Source organism: Cygnus atratus, chromosome Z, assembly GCF_013377495.2.
Source record: "Cygnus atratus isolate AKBS03 ecotype Queensland, Australia chromosome Z, CAtr_DNAZoo_HiC_assembly, whole genome shotgun sequence".
NCBI lineage: Eukaryota > Metazoa > Chordata > Aves > Anseriformes > Anatidae > Cygnus > Cygnus atratus.
In genome coordinates, this window is record NC_066396.1 from 1,746,501 (window position 1) to 1,774,336 (window position 27,836).

General features: G+C 43.3%; 1 protein-coding gene across 1 annotated transcript in view; it reads right to left on the bottom strand.

Moving 5' to 3' along the window:
- Positions 1 to 27,394, bottom strand: part of DCC (DCC netrin 1 receptor) — a 280,795-nt gene extending 253,401 nt beyond the window's left edge. The window contains exons 1-2 of the mRNA XM_050716343.1: positions 27,379 to 27,394; positions 26,572 to 26,892 (exon numbers count right to left, since the gene is read on the bottom strand). Coding sequence (XP_050572300.1) covers positions 26,572 to 26,892; positions 27,379 to 27,394 — 337 coding nt within the window. The remainder of the gene's footprint in view (positions 1 to 26,571; positions 26,893 to 27,378) is intronic.
- Positions 27,395 to 27,836: the final 442 nt, after the last annotated feature.

Consider the following 27,836-nt stretch of genomic DNA (forward strand, 5'->3'; position numbering starts at 1 on the left):
TTCACTCACGTTTTGCAGTAGACTGCCTCGATCATCCTAAAATCCCAGAATGGACATGCAAAAGCAGCACTGCGTGGCTCTGGGCCACAGGATGGATAAACCTGATCGTATAACTCAACTTCCAGGCCTTAATCCACACCTCCAGCTATCCATAACCTAGGTTAGGGACCTCTTGCCTAGCAGCTTTCTCCCTTTCCCATCACTACCCCAGCATCACACGCGCACAGGATATTCACAGAGGATGAATCTCTGCTTTCCATCACTATTTAATGTTTATAAAAAGCCATAGGAATTTAACCATCTTTGCAATCACTCCCCTTCTGTCAAATTAGGTTTAAGTCAACCAGAAAGCTCCGAAGTCATCGGGGAAAAAAGGAAAAGCACACATTTGGAGCGTCCTTTCCTGCAGAAAAGGGAAAAACAAGTACATATCATGCAGAATGTACCAAGACAATGCATCTTCAGCTCGGAAATCACTTCCCAGTCTCCTTCTGTATTTCACTGGACTCTAACAATTTACATCACGACGTTTTACAACTGAATCAAACTCGAGAATCCGAACAGATTCTTCCCCAAAAGAAAAAAAAAAAAGCTAATATTATATTTCCTTCCAAAGGCATCTCATTATATTAAATTATGTAATTACTTTAAGTAAGGATTTAGCTATTTGTAGTCCATGTTTAGTTCCCTAAGTAAAAGATCATTTTCTTATCGGTACTGATTTGGCTCATTAGACCTCTAATCACCTTCCTTTATCTCTAAGACATCTGGTAACCTTTCTGACGACTTTACTAGTTATATTTTCTACCCTGCTCCTAAGAGGAGACTTGTGGACCCCTGGCAGCCGTACGCACAGCACCCCCGAACGGTCCAAAGCGCTCAGCATCCCCTACAGGCAGCATTTCCGTAGGGAACCGGGCATCACCAGGTAGGGACCACTGAACTACCAAACCCAACGGGAGCTCGAAAACAAATGGCATCTCATTACGTCCATGCTAATGCCTCTGATTGCTCAGGACATCAGCCATACCTCATATCTGTGGCTCCTTAAGACTCTGGCGTTCGATTTAATTACACACTATATCACAGAAGTGTCTAGCAAGAACACTGCCTCCATCCAGCTTATATCTTCTTAATGCCTCCGAGCACATCAGCGCCAGGACATTCGGAGCTCTGCCTTACAGGTTTAAAGGCTTTAAGAGGCAGCAAATCACACGCTGAAGTCTTGGCAGGGGCGTCCGTTAAGCTTATGATATCTATTATTTCAAAAAACAAATACAGAACACTGCAGGGTAATTTTGTTAGCGTAGTCATCATTGCCGAATGTTGTGAGGAGTCACTAAAACCAGCTTTACAACTCCATCTGTATCAATAAACACATCTGTACATCATACTGCTTCAGATTATCACCAGAACTTCGCGGCGAAGGTTTATTTGTTTTGCCCACAGACTGTTTATGTCCCTGTAGCTATTTACAGCAGAACATTGTTCCCCACACCCTGCTTCCTCAAACGGCTTTATATTGAAATTAGCATTCCTTGGGAAGAAAACAGAATATATTATTCAAATTCTGCAGCGGGTCGGATCCTGAGCTTTTAATAGGAGAGCCATGCTGCAGAAATCAGTGCAGCCACTCTCAGGAGCGGAGTTTCCAACATCCTTATACAAACTGAACATACCTTCATCCCTTCAGTCTCACCGAAGTCACTGCAGCGAGGATTAATACTTTACAGAAACAAAGCAGCAAAATATCCGGAGAAGCACTGTAAACACTAGCTTTACGTTTCTGGAGGCGATTGATTCGTTTTCTGTAAGCCCATAAAAATTGCCCTTGGTAGTGGAAGGTGTTAGAATAGAGAAAAATGCATACGGGATTAAGTTGTGCAAGTTATTTTACTCCTCGTCGACTACTTGTTGAATGAGGATGTCTTTACCTTGTGCCCCACGGGGATTTTTAGCAACTGCTGGCCAAGTATTAGGGACCAACCGTCAAGACCTGGGTTTCCTCCACCGGTGATATTCCCTGAAAGCCTGGGAGACATCACAGGGCTCCGGGAGAGGTTGTCCTCTGCTCGGGTATGATCCAGCAGATCACCTCGGAGAAGGCACACAGCTGCTGACTGCACTACTACAAGACGTGGATCCACAGCTCAGTACATTTCATGCAACCAGAAGTAACACACACTTGCTTTAAACACAAAGCCAAACAGCTCATTCATTAACTTTAATGAATATTCCAAGCCAATTAAGATTAAACTCCCCCTCGCCGTTCCCCAATAGATCAAACTGTCAGTTTCTTTTCAAACAAACCCGCACCGAAGGCAAAAATAAAAGCCAACTCGAGTTAAATAAAAAAAAAGGAGGAGTCGAGGTAGCTATTTAAAGCACCTGAAATGGCTCCACTATTTAACGTAGGTAAGTATCAACAGATAATCCAGGCAGGGGCTGAAAAAATCAGGAAAAGAGGCAAATAAAAAAGTTTGGGTCAAAATACTTATGAGCGTAGAAAAACTTGACATTTTAGTAAGTCATTGTAACAATTGTCTGTGCATCCCAGTCCTGGGGCCACCCAACATCCGTGGCTCGATTCTCAGCCACAAACCAGCCAAAGATGCTGTCTTACCCATAATCAGCAGAAATTATTAGTAAATAAAACACCCCACGGGTTTTGTTTCATGCAGTCCCCTCCCGTTCACAGGCACGCTCCTTTCAAGATTATTATTTAGTGTTTCTGTCTCGTTTCCTCTGACAATGCCAACAAAGCGTATTTACTTCCCAAATCAAACACAGATGTCACGCTACAAAGACATTTGGTGAGCAAAATGACTGTGCAAACAGATGTTTATTTCTCAACTACTTGTGCTGATTAATAAATTGTCCAGAATCCCTCTTTTTTTTTTAAACTAGAACTACCATACAACCAACAGTCAAGTTTTCTATCAATTTTAAAGGCTTTTTTCTTTTAAAAAATAGGAAAAGTCAAGTTTAGACTAATTTACCGTCTTAACAAATCCGTCCAAAGTACCAAATAATTTTATGGAACATCCGAAGAGCGTCAATGCTTTCTGTAAACAGTATCTTACGTTTATCAAATGGATATTTTCAGACCTAAATAGCTATTAAAGAAAATGTTAAAACTTTGGATGTTGAAAGAACCAAACTCGTCTCCATTACAAGACGGTTTTGGAGCTCCTGGATACTGCATAGCCAAGATAATGATTTGTTAGCGGCCTCTTCACAAGCCAATAGATTGGAGAAATAGGAAGAATTTAATTTAGAAAGATATGGGTATGAACTAGAAGCTAAATTGGATCTTCTAAGGAACGACATTCAATAGCAAGGAGCCCGACATCAAATACGGATCTGGCTAGGGGCCCAGGGCTTACTCTGCCTCGTCATTTTAATGTGATGGATCAAGTCCTGATTTGATGAAGATGTGAACTTGTGCTGAACTTCAGTTATCAAATCGCACAAGTTTACTGTACTCAAGGGATAAGAGCTGTTTCAACGCAAGGCTCCTTTTTTCCCCCCCCCCCCGGCATACAGTAACGCACATACATAGCTATGCCCTTCCTGCTTAGCATGAAAAATCATCTGCTTGCTCCCAGTAATTGACTATTTATTGCCCACAGGTTAGGCAAAATAAAATAGCATATTTCTGAAGTCATCCTAATGAAACGACTCCTCTTTAAAGGCCTTTGCTAAAAAAAGATTTCTGAAAGACTACTGATGCAGTCTTAAAGCCATCGTTTGGCCGTGAATAACCGGTTAAAATATTATTAGGAACATAATTTCCAAACAGATTTTGAAATTAAATGTAAAGACTGCTTATATTTAGGAATTACATAAATAGCGAGCACCTCGATTCGTTCTCCTTCCTCCCCAAGAACTGGGAGCGCCGCCAGATTTGGAAGAAACGCGGCTGCGCTTGGGCACAAAACGCAACCTAAAACCCTTCCTCGGTGACTGATCCCAAAGATGCCTTCTTGTAACGCATGTTTAAACACAAAACTAAATCTCACAGCCCTGTTCAGACCTTTAGGAAAGGAGCGAACTGGGATGGCAAACTAAAAGGGCTTCCCAGTGCCTCATCAAGGTGTAAGAGCACCATTTACGAGCTAACGCGCTAAAAGCAATATAGTATATTGCCTGTAATGCTTCTGGTGATTTAAACGTCAGTCACAGTATTCAACTCATTTACATTTAAGTGTATTATTTTGTTCAGTCATTAGGAAAACGTTTGCACGAGCTGCTTTATGCTTGTGGTTACCAGATTTAATAACTACCGCAGACAGCATCACTCAATAGCTGCACCATTTCTCTCCGGGGTAAAAAGGCACCATCAGACTACTTCGTAAAACACACGTAAGGAACGAGACAGACCAAATCTATAATTATATTTTTAAGCTTAAGCAGGAGGTGCACATGTATATTTAGCCCCAGGTGTCCAGGTGCAGGTACAGAAGACTTGCGCACGGCAAGGTTGCACACTGAGGGACATAAAATACTGTGGAGAGGGTGCTACACAGCAGGACAGCCCAAAATGGGGCTTTTCCTTGAGTATTAAGCTCCACAGAACAAAATATAATGGGAAACTAGATGAAATAGTACCTCATCTTGGCTTAGAAAGTAAGGTAAGACAGCCTTACCTCTCAAGAGTCCAGTTTTCTCTTGCGCTAAGATTTGGAAAAGCAGCTAACAATGCCAACACTCATTGATTATTTAGGATTAGTTGGGCTGGAACCAGCAGATGAATAAACTACAATCTGATTAGGTTTTTTCCCAGATTTTTATTTCATAATTCAGATAAACTAGTGAACAAGCATGTTTTCCTTACCCTCTTCGTATGCAATTTTTGATACCATTTTAATCATTCCTTAACATCCTATGGCTCTTCATAGTTTTTGCCTCAGTAAATGAGTCACCAGTAGCGTTAACAAGAGGAAAACTTATCTAATGATGTTTTTAATTTTCCCTTCCAAGATCAAGACATACTTAAAGATATTACAATATATTTGCATTATTTGAATGAGAAGGAACTATGTGCACATACATACACACAAATACACAACTGGTCTCCAATTGCTTGGGGAACAACGCAACTACCTGAGACATACATCCGGCATTTCTGGGGGTATGAACGCTGCCGCATCTCACAAAAATCCCCTCTGCACGTCTAAAAGCGGTATTTTGGAGGAGTTCAGCAACACTCGATGCGAGTCACAGTCCTTTTGGTTGTGCTCATACTGCTGTCGACGTGCCCTCTGCCTTAAGAAAGCCATGGGATAGACACAAGCATGAAAGCCCCAGACATTTTTATGGGAATGCTCACTTTCCTGCACCTTCAGAAGTGGTGAAGGGTTCATTAGAAAGCAAGTCTGGGTGCTCCAACCACCAAAGACAAAATTTGCTCTCTTCAAGGGACCTGCAGCCAGGGCAGCGACGTCGTACTTCCCACCCTCTGCTCAACTTGCGTGGAATTACCAAATAAATTAAATACCAAATAAATTGAAAGGCAAATCTAAGGCTCAGATTAAAAATTCTAATGTTTGTATTAATTCAAATGCCTTCGCTGAGGATAATGCTGGAAAGCAGGCAGGCAGAAAGGAAGAGCCAGATGCACCCAGCACAGCGTCTGAGACCCACGCTAGCAGAATAAAAAAATGAAAAGCCTGCTTGAAAATTAATGCAGAATCAAGCCTCAAAGTAACAAGTAGCATCCAAAAGCGACTGGGTATAAAAAGCACTTGTAAGCCCCTATACGTTTCCTTCACTTTAATGAGTAGGATATAATATATATGGCAGCTATTTAGGGCTGCTCCCCATCTTGGCTTCATAAATTGATTTCTTACAGCTTCAATGAATCACAAAGAAGAAGTCTGAAGGATGAGAGAGTAGGGCTTCATAAAACTATTCCTTTAATAAAGTGTTGTGTAAAAATATAGGAGGGATATTAAAAGTATCAGAGCCGAGAATTACACGAGCTAGTGAAAGCTGGGGGGAGCCTGAGAAGACAAATGAGATTTTTTTCTGCTCTGCCCTCTGCAGAGGGTGCTGCACCTGGGGGCCCAGAGCAAAAGGGGTCACAGGGAGAAGGGTAGGAGGTGAGAGGATGGAGCCAGCCCTTCTGCAGGGTAACGGCTGTATGAAATTGGGAAAAGTTTGGAGGAAAAGATCTGGATACAGAGAGCAGAGACTGGGTCAAAGATGACGCTTCGGTGCCATTGGCAGAGGAGCGTAGCTAGTAAGGCAGGCAGCAGGCCGATATGTTCGGTAACATCAAGGCTCCGCTCTTTTCAGGATACTTCAACCGAAGATGAAGCTATTTGTTAATACTTAAGCAGTTAGCACTACGATTCATATCAGATTCCTCAGGTATCACCAGCACATGCAGCAAAAGCAGGGAGGAGCAGGAGGCAGCCCCCCAAACCAGGGTACACACACCAAGCGCTTTTTTTTTTTTTTTTTTTTTTTTTACACAGCTTCACTTTATGAATGAGTTTCAAATTAAAAGCAACCCATGCTAGAAAGGCTTCCTCCTACACAGCAGGAAAAAGCCTCCGAGTTTAATAAGCTGTATTTTGAAAGCTTTAATTGAACGACCCTATTTCTTTTTTTCCGCCAGATGGTACGTATCCAACACTTCAGGCTATTTTGAAGTTTACATTGGTGTGGCAGCACGATTTATTATTCATTTGCAACACAGAAGCACGCTTCCCCTGCGGTACGCTAAGCGCTTTGGTCAAGCTTTCCTTGAAGTGATACTTGCAAGTGGCATTCTAAAACACCGAGCGTTGGTAGCATCCTCCAGTCACCACTGAAACACGAAGAACATGGAGCAGACTGTGAAATTCAGGGAGAGGTACTGCAGATGGTTACGAGCAGCTGGTTCAACCGCAAGACTTCAGTAGTCAAAGAGCTGATTAACTATTCATTAAAGAGTCGTTAACCATTCATTAACCCTTTGCCAAGTATTCATGCACGGAAACTTCATATTACGCATCGCTAGCGTCTCCCTTTGCAGTAAGTTTATAGCCCCGAACAGCTCCCAGCACTGTACTCTTGCTGCTTTTTTTGCCCCCTTTTTTTTTTTGCTGGCTTTCTGCCTTTTTTTGCTGGTTTTCAGCCACGCTGAGAGCAACCAAACCAGGCTTCGGTGCCCAAGGACTCCACCAAAGTGCCTGCATCTTACCTGACATCACGTACACGGATAAGGACAGACATCCAGTGCACCCTTACTGTCAGCTGACAATATTTTGGATTTTGGGGGGATGTTTTTCAGCTCTCAAACACGACTCGTGGCAATACAGAGCTAGCTCACAACGTCTTCTGTCCCTGTAGGCATCCTGGGAGCCAAGTCAGGAGGAGATGCACAAAGACAAAAAAAAAATAAAAGATTAAAACATCTCAGCCTATTCCCATTTCCTGGAGATGATCGGGAGGATCTCTCAGCAGCACACTGCTAATTTCTTTGGCATCTTCCACTACACGTTACCATAAAAGTCCCGCTCTCTGGCTCCACGTACTTGCCCCTAGAAGCATAAAAGCCGGTCTCGCCAGCACTCCCACTGGGTTACAACTCGTCTCTCTGACCCTGGCAGCATCACAAAGGTTATCTGGATGAGCAGTTCCTTCCAATGGATTAAACACCAAAAATATAAGGCTTCTTTCCAGCATCCCCCACCTGCTTGCCTTTGCATCAAAGCCTTGCTTCAAAAACACGTTTGCTGCCAGCAACGCCAGGCAAACTTAATGAGAATTAGTGCTCAAAACTCCACCGTGGCCCACCTCTTCCATTGCGTGGTACGTGACCAAGCGAGTTCACGTGTAAACTCCAGGGTTTTCAGCAAATATTTGCCTGGTTAGGATGAAAGTAGGATGAAAGAGGGCAGGGGATTCACCTTACTCCAGACAAAAACTAAAATGTAGGTCTCAGCAAGATCTCTGGTAACCCCCAGGTTTTAGGGGCTGCCCCAGGTGCAGGCAATCCTAAAGTTTCTTGCATCAGATTACCACAAGTCTTCCAGCAAACTGCCCTATTAAAAAAATCTGCGCTTCATAGTGATATTTAAACCCCAGTTATAATAAAAAGAGGAACAGGCCCAAAGACGCCTGTTGTCACAAAGACATTTAATACATTCTGGTTGTCCTCAAATAAAAAGGGATTCTAAAACATCCAGAACAGCAAAGTCTTCCCAGTGTTTGGGAGCCTGGAGTGGGAAAAATGGGGAAAATATCCTGGGTGGCATCCCTTTCTGCAACATCACACAATCAGAAAATGGTTTGGGTTGGAAAGGACCTAAAAGCTCATCCAATTCCACCCCCTGCCGTGGGTAGGGACACGTCCCACCAGCCCAGGCCGCTCAAAACCCCATCCAGCCTGGCCTCGGGCATCCTAGGGACATGAAAAAGGAGATGTGAGCTACCTAAGTGAAGGCAGAGGAAAAAAAAATTGGTCTGTCCCATTACCAAGGACTGGCACACGATAAACAGGGAAACGCTTTGGGGAAATGGGGACTGCCGGCTGATAAACAATATCATCTTTAGGGAAGCGGAGGTGTCACCGATTTTCCCTAAATAAATTATTCAGCGGGCTTCTGACAGCAAAGAGACATTTGTGCTCTTACAAATAGGTTTTAAATTCCCTGCTGAGCTCCCCCGCAGGTGAGCGGAGGGGCTGTTGTCATACAGGGCTAATATCCCACTCACAGAAATCACATAAAGCCTCGTAAAATCTCCTCCTGGGGAACTGAGAAGTTGCAAGCCAGGAAGAGCCAGAAAGGCAGCGCTTCGTTTCCCTTGTATGTTCCTAAATAAATTTCCCTGTCTGTAACTCAAGGAAGCTTTGAGGAAGGGGGTTGCAGGAGTTGCTTTCAAAGAAGTAAATAGGAACTGAAAAAAAGAGAAAGTGAAGAAATAGAGACAGCTCCAAAAGGTTGATACCAGTTAATATGATTATTTTATCAGCCCTGCTGGTTGGGGCTGGAGAGGAGAGGCTCCATAACCCCAAGTTGCCCCGTTATTGGGAAAAGTCTCAGCCTTTTTGCATGTTTTAGCCGATGCGAGGCGCTTCCATTTGTTATTTATTGCCTGTAAAGCTGAGCACACACGCCCCAAGCCACCCCTAATTAATGGATTACTTCTGCCTCACTGAAGTGTCTCGCGGGTCCAAAGTCTGCTGCATCCTCCCAAACAGCCAGAGACAGCATATGTGTTTTCGCAAGCTGAGCGCTGCACTTGATAATACGCTCCAAAAAGATCTCTCTCTATCTGATTCGTGTTATTTTAACCTGAAAAATTTCAAAACGAGACAAGAAAAAAAGTCAAACTGCTTTCTCACCAGAAGAAAATCTGGCTAGGAATCACAAAATCCTCGTAATTAAACCAGTCGGCCCTCTGTTCTGACACACCTGGTAGGAAGATACCAGATGTCTGCAGGTAAACGCCAAGTGGGTCTTCATCTTTTCGCCTTTAAATCAACGTAATTGCTTTCAATAAAAGTCACCCCTTAACAAACCTCAGCTAGAAATGTCTCCTAGCACATTTAACCCAGGCACAAATCCCATTTTTAACCCACAGCCGATTAATTCTTCTCCTCCCCTCCCCAAAAGCTTTCAAACCTGTTGTCCCCATTCAACAAATCTCAGCTGCAGAAGGAAAACCCTGGAAATTTCAAGGAGAACAAGAGCTTCCAAGACCACAACGAGTGCCAGATCAGCTGGAAATGCTGCAGGTTGAGCTAGTGAACCCAAAGCCAGGTACCGCGGTGGGGAGGGAAGCAGACGTGCTCGGAAAGTAGACTTTCTTCCTCCTCTTCCCACTGAATCCCAAGGACACGGCAAGCAGCACAGTCAGAAAAATCAGGAAAAGAGGCAATAAATACTACAAAGGAGTAGGAAAACAGGGGGCTGGATGTGGTCAAGCAAGCAGATCCAACATGGTGCAGGACTGATCTGGAGTCGGTTCATGGTCATGTCCCATATCTGGCACAAGGTGTCCAGTATCATCATCATCCATACCAGATGATGGTGTTAAACAAGAGGCAACAGGCAGGTGAAGTAAGGGACCAGGGACCTCTACGTACAAGAGGTAGGAGAATATAAATTCCCAGAGAAGGTAGCGATGGTCAGGGTTTGGATGATGCTGCTGGAAAGAAGTTTAAATAAGAGCAGTGAAAAAAGAAAGGGTTTGGACCTTCACGCTCAAGGTAAAGCGATATGGTCATTTTGGGGAAGCGATGACTACATTAATAAAGAAAAGTAACTTCACAGAAGTTAACAGTTGTGAATTATGAAAGAAAAGACACAGGGAACGTGGACGGTGAGATGAGCCACAGCGTTTAGGTGATGAGTACAGGGCAAAGGACCAGAGAGACGACAATCACACCAACGAGGGCAAGATGGCAAAGGACAGAGGAAGAGCGAAGAGGTGAGTTGGCAGCTTCCCCCGTATGACTATATGAATAATCCCAACGACACCGTTTACACAAATGTACTTTTTTGGGGCTTTTCATGTAATAGGATTCAAGTCTTAAAGCAGGGAGTTACCGCTTCGCCTGCAGCAAACCCTTCCAAAGTAGATGCCGGACCATCTGCCAAGCCGTGCTGCGATGAGTTTGCATTTTGCTATTTCACGTGCTGCAGGACACCCACAGCAGTGCTGGAACAGCATCCTCATTGTTAAACGATATTAAAACAGGGCTTGGACAGAGCAAAAGGGCCCTACAACCTTTGAAATAAATCACAGCACTTTCGCAACATTTCCTGATTTGTAGAATAGAAATGAGAAGCGGATTTTGTGCCTGTTGGTAAACGCTTGTGACTATTTTGCGGTGATGTTTCATCCAGATTTCATCCCGCTACCAATTTTCCCTGATACTGTCATCACCTGCGGTTTGATGCTAACGTGTCAAGCAACGTTCCTATCAATATTCCTTTTTGCAGTGCAATTCCCAGGCCCTCCAGGCTGTGACATTAATACGAGGGAACGGAAAGTCACCGGAATAATTCACCGCCGCCTTCTTGGATTTGTATATCAAAGGCACCGAGGCTTGCTCCAGTCTGTTCTCAGTAACGAGCACAGAAATAGGCAGCATTCCCTCTACACAGACAGAAATCAGGTAGTTTTGGGCAGCTAGAGCACAGGGACTTCGTTCTCTAGGTATTTTTTTAATATATATTTTTACCCAAACTGCCATTGCTTTCACACAGCATATATTAGCCACGATCCCACTGTCAAACACGATACTTTAAGCTGTCCAGTACCAGTCGTCGTGGATTTTAGCTAGCACACACACCATAACTGACACAGCAGTGATGGTGATTGACCGAGGGATGAATTATGATTAAGGAAGACAAGCTGATTTTGACGTTAACCTAAGAAACGAATGAAACCCGAAGCCCACTGAAAAATGAAGCAGGCAATAACGGAAATACACTACCAATAACTGATAAAACAAACCATATTTCCCCACGCTGTTACTTGCTGAAAGCATTCAAAAATTTATTTAGTTGGACTTCAGCATTCAGAATTTCCCCCTCCCTACAAAGGCACAAAGCCTGCTACTTAATTCCTCTAGAATTAGGTCTTCCCATCTACTACAGCCCAGCTCAATTTTCAACTATGTTTGCTACTTATAAACTAACAATATTATAGGGGGAAAAAAACCTCATGTGGCTACTGTATATTTATTTTTTTTTAAACTAGCATTTACATGCCACCCTTATTCCAATTTACAACATCAAAAAACTACAGCCTCAATGTTTGCTTAAATATTTTTCTTTTTACATAACCATGAGCATTGTCCAAGCTTGATGTTTCTCCAGAGCTGTCTGGAACAACGTGAATAACCTGGGCCGGACAAAATCTTGCCATCAAAAAATGCTCTTAGCCAACTAGAGTTTTGACTCAATATATATTCCTTCTGTGAATAGGTACCATTTTTCTAGAAGAGATACTAAAACATTTCACAACTTTCATAAGAAACCAGATGCCTGTGAAGCAAAACGCTTCATTGAACATTCAGTTGATAGTAAAAAAAAATAATAAAATTATTTCAATGTTGTCCTACACTGCTTTGCAGAGCCACGTTGGGGTACCCCCTGCACAAAAGCTCCTCTAGGGTATAAGCTGCAGTCCCCATGACAAAATCTAATGAAACGTCTTGAATTTCATTATGAGGATGCTGCCCCTCAAAGTCCAGCTTGTAGACCAGCAGCATGAATCACGTAGACTATAAACGTAAAGGAATTCAAGCAATCTAGCCCAATTAAAGCATTTCAGTTCACATTTCAAGATGAGGTTTTATTCCATCCAACAAATAGAGCTACCTATCGGTGGGGGGAAAACCACAAAGCCAAGGATGTGCTCGGGGCCCCAGCCCAGCAGGCGAGAGATGGGAACAAGCAAAGGCACCGCACAGCTCCTCCCCGGCGCAGCTGATGCGTCCGGTCTGCCGCTGCTTTGTAATTTACACTTGGTTTTTATTACTTCACTCCAAGAAATACTTGATGAAACACCTTGGCTCCAAGACAGATTCTCTCTGCTGCTCCTGAAAAGGGTTGTTTGGGAAGCTGGGGGATGGGAACTCCCCATAAGTAAAATAAAAAATCATAAAGGGAATAGAATAAGGGGAATAAATAAAGGCAATAAAAACTAAGAACAAAAAATTAATAAAGCTCTTGAATAAGACTTTCATCCTGAAATGTGAACCATCAGGTGACCCTACCAAAGACCTTGAACCACACTAAAGTGACCGCAAATCATTTGTGTTTGCTAAACCTCGTTAACGAATGACATTAGTAAATTAAAATTCGTGAAGACTACTTGGAGACAATATTGAGCACGTGAATAGCTATGTCAGGAGCTTGATTATACCGATCATTTTGCCTTGTACATAATTATATTAATACTGTCAGGTTAAGGCACTCATGGCTCTTTTCTTTCTATTGCAAGAAGCATCATTTTTCAACCAGAACACTAGAGTGCCTCCATCCCTCTTTATATAGAGCGAATATTTAAGTATATTTTTAATTCTCTGCTCAAAGAGTTGACTGAAAGATTTAGAAGCTGTATTCCTTATCTCGTATTTGTTCCTGGAAGACACGTTCAAGACCTGAGAATATCAATTTCTCCAAACCCCCTTTAGCCAAGGGGGATGAAACGACGCTGATGCTTCGTGAACACCTCTTGGCTTGGAGGCACATGGCCGATGCCCAGCAGCAGGCAACGCTTGGAATCGAGATCCAAAATTTGGGAAACCAGAAGATAAGCTTCTAACTCAGCCTCTCTTTATGGGCTCACATGGGCTCCAGAGACAAGACTGATGTGTCTTCATCCCTTCTCCTCTTCCTCATTGTTACATAATGGGATGAGAGCTTTTAGCCACAAATAGGAAAATAAAAAAAGTCACTCTTCAACTCGCACCTAGGTGAAAACCCAGCAGAGTCTACCAAAGGTTGGGATAAGCAAATGTTTGTGAAATGACAGTGCTCCGGGATTATTGCGGGTCTTGTCAAACCTCCTCCAGAGGCAGAGGGGAGGATTACAGCGGGGAATTGACTCGCTCGGACTGATTTTAATGAAAAGCCAGATTTTGGAGACAACGTTCTAATAACGCTTCCGCTTCTCCCTGCGGCCCCAAGCATCCTTCTCCCCATCGCTTGCCTGCTCCTGAGCTGCTATCAGCACTTTGATGCTCCTCCTGCTCGTCCTTTCCTTCCCCAGCCCCTGCTGCAATACCCACAGCCGCCAGCCCATAAATACGACTGCGCTGATCAAAGCATCAGGCTGTCACATCCGCCTGCAAAAAGCGGCCGTTTGCATTCGATGCACAACACATGTAGGACACGGAAACGCTTCGCTATAAAATTACTCATCTTAAGGGCTGCACTAATCAGGCGTGGTTGCTGCAGGTAGCCTGCTATTATCCGTGCAGTTAGGGTGCTGATAAGCAATGCCTTCGTACTTCCACACACCCTAACAGCACTACGCTTCCCCTAAGCAACGTTAACCAACCTAGTGCTGAAACTTCACTGTGTTCCCATAAAAAGGTAGTTAGACTGGGGTTAATGTCATTTAACCCAGGAGACAAGCTCCTCAATAGGAACAAGTGCGACTTATTCCCCACCCCATTTTTAATTACCACTTTCTCCCATCCCGTTTGTTTACATACAGACTTGCACCTATCATTGCAGTTTTATGAGATTATTTTTTATCCTTTTTTTTTCTTTCCCTAAAAGTATGCATTGCCAGACTGCTCCGCAGGCTCTGCCCCAAGCAGGGCCCTCAGTGTCCACATCGAGTGTCTTGGGAGATGGAGAAGCACTTCGCCCTCGTCTTATCCAGCTGCGTAAGGATTTGCTTCCTCCAGTTTGTCCTCTTCATGGTCAGAAGGGAAGCAGGAACCGGGGGGTGCTCTGCCCACGGACACGTACCGAAGGACAGCACACCATGCACCCCAGGGGTACAAAACCATAGGGATGTCATTTCTAAGCCATTAACTGCAGAAACGCATATTCCAAACCTGACAAAACAGGGTGGCCAGATGTCACCATTCACCTCAGCTTCTTGAGTTAAGAAATGAGCAAGCAAGCAAGAACTTAAACAGAAGAGAAAAAAAAAAACACAGCAGCTCCATAACTTCATCCCCGTTCAGCTGGAGTTTACACAGAAGCAGCTGCCTCCCCGCGTGGCTCTCCGCCTGCTTGGATATCAGCTGTGAGCTCAAGATGCTGCCAGGATTTTTATGACATACCCCGCTCGGGACCCCTGGTTTGCTCACACAGCACTGCAGAAGCGCTCGCCTCGCTGCCTGAACCACACTGGCACATAAGACAAGTTTAAAAAGCTCTCACTCTCCGAGAAACAGAGCTGGTGAAAGGAGTTTGACAAACCTGCCCATCTCTGCCTACACCACTACACTTCGGATTCGTTTATCTTACTAGCAACAAGTTACTCAGCACTTAGCTTGAACTGTTTTTTAAGGAACACAAGACACATTGAGTAGCTTTGCACGCACAAAGCTATCACTGAAGTAGGTCGTATCTCAATTTGTGAAGGTGTGCACTGGATTTCCCACTCAAATATTCTCCTTTGCAAACACTTCTCCTTTGAAAACATCCTGCAGCAGCTGTTTGGAGCTTTATGGACACGTGAATCAAACGTCAGTGCTACCTGCTGCACACAGAACAAAATATGCTCCAAGAGGACAGCGAGGACGAGGACAGCTCCACTCCAGCAGGAATATTTGGAAGAGCCCACGGCTGCAAGCCACAGAAACAGCTTTAACCGGGTCCTCCTAGAAAGGAATTGTTCCTCACCGTGAGCCCTTTCAGGCCTCTTGTTGTCCTCCTGATATTCATGGTTTACTGGCTGGTTGTAATCATCTTAAAATGAAGCTGCTGAAAGAATACCTGCAAACACGGGACTGCCGGGCTATGAAGCGCTCGGTCCTGCTTGATGTAGTTCTTCTTTGCCGAGAAGTTGCTGGACTGTCTCCCTCCATAAACAGAAGCCATCCAGCAGAGCAAAAGGGAAACTCGGTGTTTGAAGAGGGCTGAGAAAGCTCTCAGCCTGAACGTCATTTACAGATGCAGCTGATGGAATCAGGAAGGATGAAGACACACAAAAGTGTTAAAGCTCAGGGTACAAATACAGAGGATTAGAGGAAACGGAAGAGATGGAGACAGGATGCAAATGCTTAAACTCTTCTCCTTAAGGCAATTTGACCGGATTGTTGCTTACTGCAAATAGCATAGAAACGTTTTCTTCTGAATCTCAGGAACTCTCAGCAGAAAAGACCAATTGCAATGGAAATAAATTCATTTCCATCAGCGGTGGAGGCTGCCGCTGCCATGTTTCATAAACTACAAATTTAATGTTTGATTACAGTCTAACACACCAGTGAAACAAGTCTGCCTTCACCAAGCAAAACAGCTGCTCATCAGTTCCAACCCCCTTTTAAAGCAGCAGCTTCTGGAAACCAAGCTCTTCGAGTTCTTGTCTTCTCTTTCGCTTTCTTAAAATCAGTTGTGTCTGCTCTTACCAGCTGTGGAAAAGGCTGGAACAATTGCATCTCCGATTCCAAAGCCAGACGACACATAAAAGGCATTCAACCAGATTTCATCCTTTAAAGGCAATTTCATCGCTTTTTGCTCTCCAGCTAAAAATTGCTTGATGTCTCACGAGAGCAATGCAGAAAAAGGTACGTGCCACTCGCAGCCAGGTAAACAGACGCTTGAAGGGTCCAGAGAGCTGCAAGATTTCTTGTAGGACTGGGTGTTCCTGGAAACATCTTATTTTAAACACTTCATGCGTTTATCATTAAATATCTAATAATGTGATATGACACACCAACCATTTAAGGACTCCGTCCGCATACAATCTGGATAAAGCTGGACAAAAGGAAGAGTTGAAGGAGGTTATGTCCCTAATCTACCCCACAAAAATAACCAAAATAGGATTTCCACGTCTTCCACAATTCAATTCACAAATTCAGATAAATCTGACTTTATTTATATAGAGCAGTCGAAATCGTGACTATTCTTTACTCAATAACTCCATGTCCTCAGTACCTTTGGGTATGGGACAGGTCTTCCACTCCTTACCCTCCTGGGACCTGATTTCTCCTGGCCAAGGCACTGTTCCCACCCCAAGCTGCTCAACATTTTGGGGCAGGACTCTCAATCTTTGCTGCTTATGCATTTTTTTTCTCTGCTTGAGCACAGCATCTGAGTCACTGAGTTTTTTGAGTTTTAGACTCTGCTCTTTGTCCATCCCCAGAGCTTCACATTGAGGGATACGGAGGGAATGGAAACACGTTACAGAGCACTATAAAGGTGTCTAAGTCAACTTTAAATGGGCTAAGGAGGGAAATAAAATGAGAAAAACGAGCCAGCCTGGAAACTGAAAGACCCCTGCTGAACTTTTGATTTTCTTACTTGCTCTATGACCTGCAGCATGGCTCTCCCTTGATTTTCCTCCTGTAAGATCTAACCATAGCCACTAACAATGAGAAAAAAAAGTGACTCAAACAACATGTTAGAAGTTTTACGCAAGATGGCGAGAACGGCATTGAGGTAGAGAGGCAACGTCCCTAGTCAAAACCCCTAGTTAAGTTAGACCTAGCCAAAGACGTTATTTTCCAAGCCTCTGAAATATTAATTTCTGACTTCAGATCTCGGACGCCAGACACCAGCCCAGGTGAGCTTTTAGAGCTGAATTATAAAGCCATGAAAACAGAGCTTCTAATGGAAATGCTGACAGACTCTCAGCTCCAGCTACACTAGTGGGAATCGCTCTAATAAAATGACTGCCATCACTCACCTCATTTTACCAGATTTTATTGCTGTAGAGAAGATTAAGCAACTTAACATCTTACTCTCCGCTAAATTGCCTTTTTTTCCCCCCCCCCAGACTTTTTTGCTGTGCCCTTTGTGATAGCACTTCCTTGTAAACATCCTCATTTTTGTCTACATATTAGCACACACACACATTGAGTGGCTTCCATTAGGAATTTTTTGTCTCTGTAGTGTTTAACTTCCTATCAGGCCACTTTATTCTGAATCTTATTCAAATTAAAGCAGGGCTATTATGCAAGGCACAAAAGTTCAATTTGAGTAAAATCTGGGCAGGATTTTCTTTTTTGCATGAAAACAACAGCATAATAAATGCTAATCATTATAATCTTTTCAACGTGAAAGCCTTTCAAGAGTAGTTTTGCATTTACGAATATAAAACACGCTTCCAATTTACATTCTAAAGGTTTGCATAGAATCGGAGATTCGAGGTGGAAGAGACCTGTGTGTCATCCATTCAATCCCCCTGTCAGCGCTGGATTGTATCATCTGCTGGTAAATATGGAATAAGAAGGTTTAAGAATTAGACGTTTTAGCTTGTAAACCCATAATCATCCGGCAATCACAGCGTGCAGAGAAATTTGGAGAGCGGCATTTCCGCGCCGCCGTACGTCAATCAAAGCCCAAACCAGCGGGCACATCGCCTACCTCTCGGTCAGATACAGGCACCAACCAGGGTGGAGAGAAAGCTGACCCCTTTTAATTAAGTCGCTTGGATGATGTGTTTTATGAGACTTGAGGATTGACTCGGCTAATTTCCACCTCTCCCCCTGCGGTGACACAGCGGCATCGCGACTGACCTATTTCTCATTTGCCCAACAGAGGTCACCAAGGACAAATGAGAGGGTTGTAAACAGCTCCTCTCATCTTATTAAACATCGCTTCGGAAACGTGGATGGATTTTGAGTAAGCAAGGTCAAGAAACCATTAGAAAGGTTAAACTGGAAACAAGAGAGCACGCAAGGTGGTCACAAGGTTGTTTCAAGTCAGAAAATTAAATTAACCTGAGGAAATCCCCGAAGGCGCCTACATCTTTGTTACTTTTATTAGGGAAAAAAGCAAATCAAGAAACGGGGGAAGTCCTACTGAAAAAACGCACCAGGTACTTGGAAAGCCTTACAACTTCTGACGCTCCCCATTCTGAACATTTGTTCAACATTTCGTGCTCCCGTGCCAAGAACTGTGGGACCCGCTCAAGCGAATGAAGCGGTATAGATGACTAAGCTGTCATCAGAAAATGTGCTCCAGTCCCACAGCTGAGTATATCCCAAAGCTGTTTTGAGTATATCCCAAAGCTTTTCTTCCCTGGCTCACCCGGCTCCGAACACCGAGTGGATGCTCCTCAAGATAACCTCAGCTCCGGAGCCCAGACGAGGAAGGAGATGAGATTTCAGACACACTCCTCCTTAGCAGACACAGATATTCAGCATGCTAGCTCCTACTAATCTCCCTTTTTGGCATTTAATTCTCCCCATTCACTGCAAATTACACTTAAGATCCAATTCATCACTATAAATGCTCTTCCCAGAGCCAGGTCTCTAATATTCAGGATATGCAGGGTGAGCAATTTGAGGCTGGGTTCACCACGACCTCATTACATCCAACTACCCCAAACTACATGACATCAGGTTCGAAATATAAGCAGCAAATTACACTGAACTGCTCGTGGTTAAGAAAATAACACGCTTCAAGTGTAGTCAAAGTATTTCCAAAGAAATTGCTTTGTTCTTCTATCATCTTAGAAGATAAATACAGCTACAAAATTTTGTGGCTTTCCTCAGGAAAATGTCCTGATTACTTATTCCCTATTAGAAATGAATGCAAGAGGTCTACTTTTGAACCCTTTTGGGGTTATTATTGCATTTTTGGGTTGTTATTATTGCATTACACATTACCTGGAAGAACAGTGTCAAGAACCTCCCCAGAACATATATATTGCTCAAGTTGTGCAAATATCCTCCTTTTTTCCTGATACCTTGTGCCATAAGACACTGAACACTGCTGTTGAAAGAGCGTGTATGATCTGGACATCCCACTAAGGAGCAAGAACAGCAAGAAGTTTGGTAAGACGACGTAGTCAATTTAAACAATTTTTTTTTTTTTAGCCTAGAAAAAGGAAGAGGATGAGGGATCTGAGCAAGATGGTCAACACGCTTTTGAAACAAATTGAAGCACAAGCACTGCTTCTTACAGGGAAGGATAAAGATGTCGAGGAGAAGACATTCAAGACTATAATTTTAATGAAAAATAGGTACAGAGCACTTGAAAAGAGGATTTAACGGGTGGCAAGGAGGGCCGGAGGCACTCAGTGCAATAAATTGAGCCCCACTGCCCAGAGTAGGGCACAGCCTGCTGGCCTCAGGCAGGGTTTTGGTTCACAACAGCCAAGAAAAGGGAAGGGGATGCTCCCAAAGGAAGGGTACACCTCCAGCAGGCCAAGCATGAAGCTGACAGTGCCAGGAGATAAACGCAGGTAGGGGTAAGTGCAGGTAGGTCCTTTCTTGTTCAACCGATTGCAACCAGAGGGAGGGGGAGAACCGGCATGAAAAAAGCAAAAAATGCTTTCAGCCAGCCTCAGACACACACCAGGGGTTGGAAAAGTGAGAAGTAAAGGCTGTCTCTCACTAAAATTGCTGCATCAGTTCTCACCTGTTCTGTCACAGCAGACTCAAATGCCAGCAGCTTGAAAGGTGCTTTTATATCAAGAAAAAACAATGTTAATTTATCCCCCCAAAGAAGTTAGAAGCTGAGCATCGGTTTTCAGATTTAGGACATTACACCCCACAGCACCTTCGTCCACTGCAATAAAGGACAAAGCCATGATATTCCTTAAGCTGGGGCTTAATTTCCCCAAAATCACCTTGACAGATCCATAGGACACGGTCCTAAGGGAGGCTGTGGGGCTCTCATCACTTTGGGCTTGCAAAACCAGACCAGACAGATGATCGGCAGACACTGAGCGGGAAGAAATCCTTCCTGGAAGGTAAACTGGCCAGATGATGTACAGGCTGATATCCATCCCCAGCGCCGATGATCTATTACAGCCCATTATTTTAATTCACTCCATCCTCACGCCCTCACTAACCAAGGCTGCTCCTTCCTCAATCCAATCTCCTCAAGCACAATCTAAGTAAATCTCTGCCAGGCGCCGAAGACAAAAGCAAAAGCTTTTTCCTAAATGAAATTTACTAATTAAAACTGTATTTCTATTAGCAGCACGAGGGTAGGAAGAGCAGGAATTGCTACAGCATGCAATTCTGCCAAGCATTTCTCAACAGACTTGGGCTCTCCTGGTACTGGGAGGGAGCACGGTCCTGGGGAAGCTGCTGCTCCCGAGTCACCCCCTAAAGTAATTTTCAAGTCAACAAAAAAAAATAAATTTTGTAAGTTGAAAGTGCTTCTGCTCATTATTGTGTTGGCATTCAGGCACTTAGACATAAGATAGAGTATTAGCAAAGACGTAGCCTACTTCTCCAGTGCTTTAACCCCAGTGAAGCTAGTGGACTTCAGTAGAGCCATTCCCAACGCACGTGGAGGGAGCAGGGAGTCAAGTCTGTTTAATGAAAAGGTGTAGCATCAGAAAGGTTATTTTCTTAGCGGGGAGAAAAATACACAGAGTTGGAATAAGAAAAGCTAGCAAAAACCGAAGCTGTGCATTAACCAAACATCACAGGGGCTGTCGGATGTGGTTCTCTGCCCTCATCTCCAAGTGGCACCTAAAGCCACTGGATTCGCAGTAAATTAGGAGCAATAACGCCTCTCCAAATAATTTATAGCAAAATAAAACGCTTTCGAGTGTTCGGAATATCTTTATCTTTGAACATTTAAGCAGCACTTCTGTTTAAAGTGAAGGCGGAGCAAAATAACTGATTGCACCATGCCTAGATGATACTGCATTTAAATCATAACAATGTTGGTTTCTCCATTTCTAGCCATTTAAGCCCACCTTCTATCTTATTCTTCACCCAAGAGGCTTGGATTACTAAGCCTCTAGATATGCTGGCTGTCGTTTTGATTTTTGTTGGTCATCTCCCTGCTCCCACTTTTAGAAGTAGGTGAATCTTTTGCAGGAAAAAAAAAATCAGGACTTAAAACAGAGTGGCATGTGAAGAGTCAAATATTTACCTGATCCCTGCTATTTCCTCTCAGGTTTCAGACCTGTTCCTAGCTTTATTAAGAAAGCACTAATGAACTTTAACATAACGACAGAGCATATATTTGTACGCAAGTGGTGGACGTAGATTTTACAAATACACCAACGGAACATTAAACAGGGATAGCAGGGAGCAAGCACTCAAATCGTCCACTCTATTAGGCAAAAAAAACCACACCACCATTAAGCAAACGTACAAAGCAGTCCCAAAGGCATTTGTTGTTCTGCCATGTGGCACGGATAGATATCAAAATCAGGTAGTGTTAAACACCAAACATCAATTTCAATAGAGTTCCTATACTCTATGCGCTATTACACATCGTATATGCTAAGTATGCATTTAAATAAAGTATAAAAGACAAAATCCTGTTGACCACAAGTTCATAAATCTCCATTTTGCCAATTACATTGTCAAGAGGTTATACTTTTAATTCGAGTTTTCTAACTGTATTGTCTGCGTTGTCTTTTTTTTTTTTTCAACTTAAGTTTTTGGAGCTCTAAAATTGGTTTTCAAGGGAAACCGTTTTAGTTTTGTTCACTGCTTATTACGGTTGATGAATTCATATAAAATAGCCCAAAATCTCCTGTGATTGTGGTAGGAATAAACTGATTAAGTCAGTATTGGCTGATTTCAGTTTATAAATCAAGTTATACCTCCTCAACTGGGGATTTCTGAAACTCATTTTCCTCTGTTATAAAAAAAGGTGACTCTCAGTTTCAGGGAATGACAAGTATGCAACATATTAGACATTTTATTTACTCTGCACAATGAAGAGTTTCCTAAATTTCAGCATTAACGGGTTTCATGTGTTTATCCCATACCTGAAGTGATACCTCTCATGTCAATAAATGATTTTCATCCTCAGTTTATTAAATTCCCAAAACACGGGTAGGCAATAGTACCTAACATTATATTTCATGTTTACTCCACTTAGATTCAAGTGAGATTAAGAACTTCTCCATATGCGCCTCCAGGGAGGCTCCACATTTGCCATTTTTCATCTTTAAATAGCAGACGAGCCTTTGTTATATTATTAAATGAACTATAACTAGGTGGGTTTTGTTCCTCCCCCAGGTAAACCTCTGACTTCTGCCAGGACCCGATCAATGGCAACACACCCATTGAAGGAATACAACACTGAAAGTCTATATGGGTTAGGAAGAACAAGTCAACTGAAGAATAAACTCGTTAAATGGCATTTAAATGTACAAATGCTACACTTGTGACTCAAGAATTTACTGACACGCAGACCACACGGGCAACCGGTAGAGCATGGACGTGAATTACTTCTGTACAGAGCTCCTACGCTGCCTGAACATCAGCTGTTGCCAAAACCAAGGCATGGGTCTAAATGGATCTCTTGGTGTGATGTAGCTTATCCATTGTTTGCTTTTTTTTGTTTTTCTTTTTATGGTTTTACAGGAAAAGTGATAAATCATTTTCAGTAATTTTCTCTAGCTCTACATCATTATGACCACACCAAAAACTCCCATCTCACAGAGCCAGTTGTCACCAAGGGGCAGGACGCTGGCAGGAATTACCATATAAAAGTCACACCATATAAAAGTAACCTCAGGTTTGTCATTTACTTCACCACTGGTCTTTTAGAAGATGATGAAAGCCAGAACCTTTGAGAGCCTCATCCCGCAACTGTCCATAAATAGAGGTATAACACGTGGGCAGTGTTGTTTCTATCTGAAATCCTACCAATTACAGTAAATACCAATGATCAGTAGTCTGTTAAATTGGGACTTTTAATAAGATGCTGAGTAGGAAGCAGCTCTTAGTTTCTCTCCATTTGCTCTCATCTCTGTTTCAGCTAGGAGCTCTTGCACAGCTGGAGCACGCTGAGGCCATAAAGACCCTCGAGAAGTTCTTTGAAACGGTGCATTTTCCCCCATATGTGGCGAGCTTCATGCATAAAATCCTTGTCTTAAAAACAGTCTGCATTTGCTACGTTCTCTTTACTGAAAGCGCTCTAAGCCACAAAAGTACAAGGGGGAAGGTTTCTAAAGGACAATATACTTTCAGTACCCTCGAGTCTGTTCCAAGTGAAGTTGACTGTCACCTCTTAGCAGTGACTGCTTTATTGACTGGTAATGCTTTAAAAACCATGCTGAAATCACACTCCGTCTTTATCGTGCAGAAGATATATGCCCCTTATGCATACCAATGGTTTGGGGATTTTAACCTCAAAAGAGGAATGCTGACGCGTTCTGTTGCCAAACAGCGCGCTAAGCGCTTAAAATGCTGTGGACAGACCCGTGGTTTAAAAGTGGCACCAGGATTAGATTGTAATTCAATGAGTGAATCACTTCCTAAAGCCTACCCGAAATATTAAAGCTCGTGATCTCTCCTTCGAAGCCTTGCGAGAATGAAATGTTGCATAGACAAAGGAGACAGCGAAATGAGGATGTGACCCGTTGCCACGAACACAACCTTCCATTCATCAAGACAGTGCAACCAAACACATCGTGGCTTTTGGATGAGACCAAGCTGTCCAGAAAGTCTGTTTAGCAGCAACACATCATCATACGATTCAGTTTACAAGTGTTATAACACTCAAAGTTCGACCTAGTCCCAATCCTCTCTGTAAAAGCAGCCTTTTCTGAAAATACGAAGCTTATTTACTGTGCCAAGCAATGATTAACACAGCCTACTGTAGTGCAAGACCTTCGCTCGTCCTCTTGCCCTCGTTCCCTTCCTGTCATGTTTCCATCTGCCAGTGCCTTAAGTCAACGATGCTCTGCCAACACTGCACATTGACTCCCTCAAAAAAAAAAACAAAAAGAAAAAAAAGCCACACATTCTGCTCACTCGGGAACGCACGTCCTTCGGAGAGCAAAATACCTCTTCGTTTCTGCTTGAAGAACTTGCTGCCAATTTTAAATGCCATGCTTTATTCTTCCACCTTATTTTTTATTTTTGTTTTTTTGTTTTGGTTTGGTTTTTTTATTAAATCGGAATCAGGGAGGTTGGAAGGTGACAAGCTTGCCTAGTCCAACCCACTGAAGAAATCAGGGACAGCTACCAGCGGGCTCTGCTGGGCTGTGTCCAACTGGGACTTGAACATCCCCCCAGATGGAGACTCCGCAGCCTGCCCTGGCAACCCATTCCACTGCTTAATTACCCCTAGAGGGGAAAAAAGAGTGCATGCTTAAGGAATTTTCCCATGTTTCAGTTTGTGCAGTCTCTTCACAGCCTTTCCAATTGGAAGTTCTCCCAGTCTGAGCCCAACTGGTCCTGAACAGAGTAAGCCCACCTGTCCCTCCTCCTCCAAACTACCGATCACCACAGGAATATTAGATCAGGATTAGATCAGGATCTGCCAAACAAAGCATAACTCTTCCTGCGAAGAGCTCCAAATTAGCGAGCTGGGCACAGCACCACGGGGAACAGTCCCACATGTGCGTTCACTTCAAAAGAGTAATTGGAGGGATTCTGGCAGTGGTCGCCAACAGCCAGATCAAGGCCAGATAACATCCTGAATCGGCAAGGAGAGCCCTACTTCTCAAAGCCCAGCTCTGCAGACTCCCTCCAAGGAGGGCCAGGTAATGGAATAACCCATTTCTTCTCTCCAGCTCTTCGGAGAAGAATCACTCCAGCTACAGGTGTACATACGCTGCTGAGGATGGCAAGTTCAGAGCACGCTTCTGGACTATCGTGGAGGACTAGTAAAACTGGTGGGAAGGAGGTAGAAGAGAGTTAAGACTCTTATTGCCCATTTTAATCATTTATCATGAGAAAACATGTCTTTTCTAGATGGTGGAAGAGACTTAGGAGGAAGGGAAAGCACTCTTCAGGTTAAGAGACCTCAAGACTGGAAAAGACACCAAATTATGAGGGACACACTGGAGAGACCAGCCAGGTGGAGAGGTGTCTGGACTCCCTCCCCAGCATAAATGTTTAGGAAACTACTGGATAGCAAAGTTTTGCAGAGCTCCTGGACCGACCCGGATTAAACTTCAGCTTTGCTTTCTATCCCCCAGATGTGCCAGAACAGAAAAACTAGATGCATACAGACAGGACACATGGAGAAATACACACTTCTCCCTGCCACGTTGTGTCTTTTCGTTAGTGTTAGCACAAGCATCTCCTCCAAACACCACACTTGAACAAGCTCATAGCTCACCTGCACATCACATGCCACAACTATATCAATCCCTTCCCAGCAGGAAGTAATTTACATCCTTTTTTCCAGGGTTGCTAATTGTCACCTGTACACAGCTGCTCAGCCATCAGGGCATTCTTTAACAGGTTCAAGTCAAAAGCAATCAATATTCAGCACAGAAAAACACACAGAGAAAGCAGAAACAGAAAGCATCCCCTTAGAACTGACAAAACTCCGAAATAAAAATTCTCTGAACTCTATCACATTCTAGTTGGCATTAGTAACTAAAGGGATTTCGCATTTCTTTGTACCTTTTATTCTAAGGACTTCCAAACTTTTTTCTCCTCCAATGATTAGATGATTAAGGACTCACTGCATCCTTCCACAGATTGCTGAAGAGGCAAAAGACCCCCTTTTAAGGCTTCAGGCAGATGCCTTTCACAACGGTGTTTGTTCAATGAGAAGCTGGAAGCATTCTCAGACACCTGGTAACGTGAACTCGTGTTCCCTCTGCCATATACCTGCTCGAGTGCCTTAAAGGGAACACAAAGAGGCTGCCAGTTCCAGGGAGCTGCATAACGAGCTCCTGTCTACGAACAGGTTCCTAAACCATCAAAATCCACGCATTCAACACCTTACAGGAATTCAGCGTTTTTTGTGACCCTCAATTCATCCGAAAAGTTCTCAACTGCAGAGGTCTCCTCCGTTTTGAGGACAAATACACAGCAAATAACTCGCAGCAACAAAAATATTAGAAATATTTAAACAAGAATAACACCTTGTCAGAAATAAATTACTGTTGCAGGAGCATCATACCTACCTTTACTTCTTTCAATGAGGGGGGAAGCCCACTTCAATTGCTTTTCTCTACATTTTTCACTCTTTAAATAGCAAATTCTCAGCATTTCCTGCAATCCAGAATGTAGCAAATAGGAAGTTTCCTCCTTACCTGCTACCATGACCTTCGCTGTCCGACTGATGATAGCTCCAATGCCTTCTAGAGATGCTTCACACTGATAGAGCCCTTCGTCCGGCTTGTGGTGCCTGGAGTGGACTATGTTTTGTATCAAGAGCGATCCGTTGGCCAGCTGCTGCCTCCTTTCGTCTACCGCCAGGTTCAAGAAGACCGCATCTTTCTTCCACTTGATCACCGGAGCTCCTCGGTCAGATTCTGCCCCGCAGTTCAACAGCACGTTGCTTCCACGCATGGTGACAACATCAGAAGGCTCAGTTACGAACCTCAACGATGTAAAAGTCTTAATCTGGGAACCTAAAAGAGCAAAAAACGAGAAGGCCAGGAGTAAATACGGGTTACTCACTTGCACGTAGTAAACGTAAGACTGTTTCTTCGCAAACTTGCTTTGGGACAAAAATACCTTTATCACTACAAACACAGTATGTGTAGATAAACAGACCTTGTATATGAAAAATATTTATATGTAAACATGAAGACAAAAGGGGAAAAACTGTACAAGTGCCTATACAGCTGAGGTGAAGATAAATGCACCACGCCTGTTGAATTTTATTTGGAGAATTTAATCGCCTACACAACTTGCTCTGGCCACAGGTACCAAGATGCACTTCAGTACGACAAGTACAAAAGTTGTGGTAGCCCTTTTTCTTGAAGACCTTCTTCTTGAAGAATTGAGAGGAGAGCATGCACAGGTACAACCTGACCATCCATCAGAAACAGTACCAAAGCCTTAAACCTGGTGGATCTCCTCCCACCTTGCTAGAGCAGCGCTCTCCTCCCTACGCAGCGGCCCGACCATTGCTTTCCGGTAGACCCAAGAAAAACAGTGAGGTTATTCCCTTCTGCTGATGAGCAGAAATTCATTAACAAGCTGAAGAACACATGGATGCAGTTGCATCAAAGGGCACAGTGCAGAACAGAAAGCAGCCCTTTCTCAACCTTAGCAGATAAAAGATTCAAAAAACTTTACTTGCAACAAGAAGATGGTTTTATAAATTCTTAGGAAGCCTTTCTTCAAGTTATGCATAAACTACTGACATTTGCTTTACAGAAATTAATTTTATTGTCAATGTATCCGTAATTATTCAAGTAGAGGGTTATCAGATTTTCCTTTAAAGCATATAAAAGACTTCAAAAGTTGGAAGTCTCAGCTTGTAGAGCATTTCAGACACAATATCAATAGCACCACACGACCTAACCTTAGAACAAGTTGTCTAATAATAGACAGATGACAAATCAGA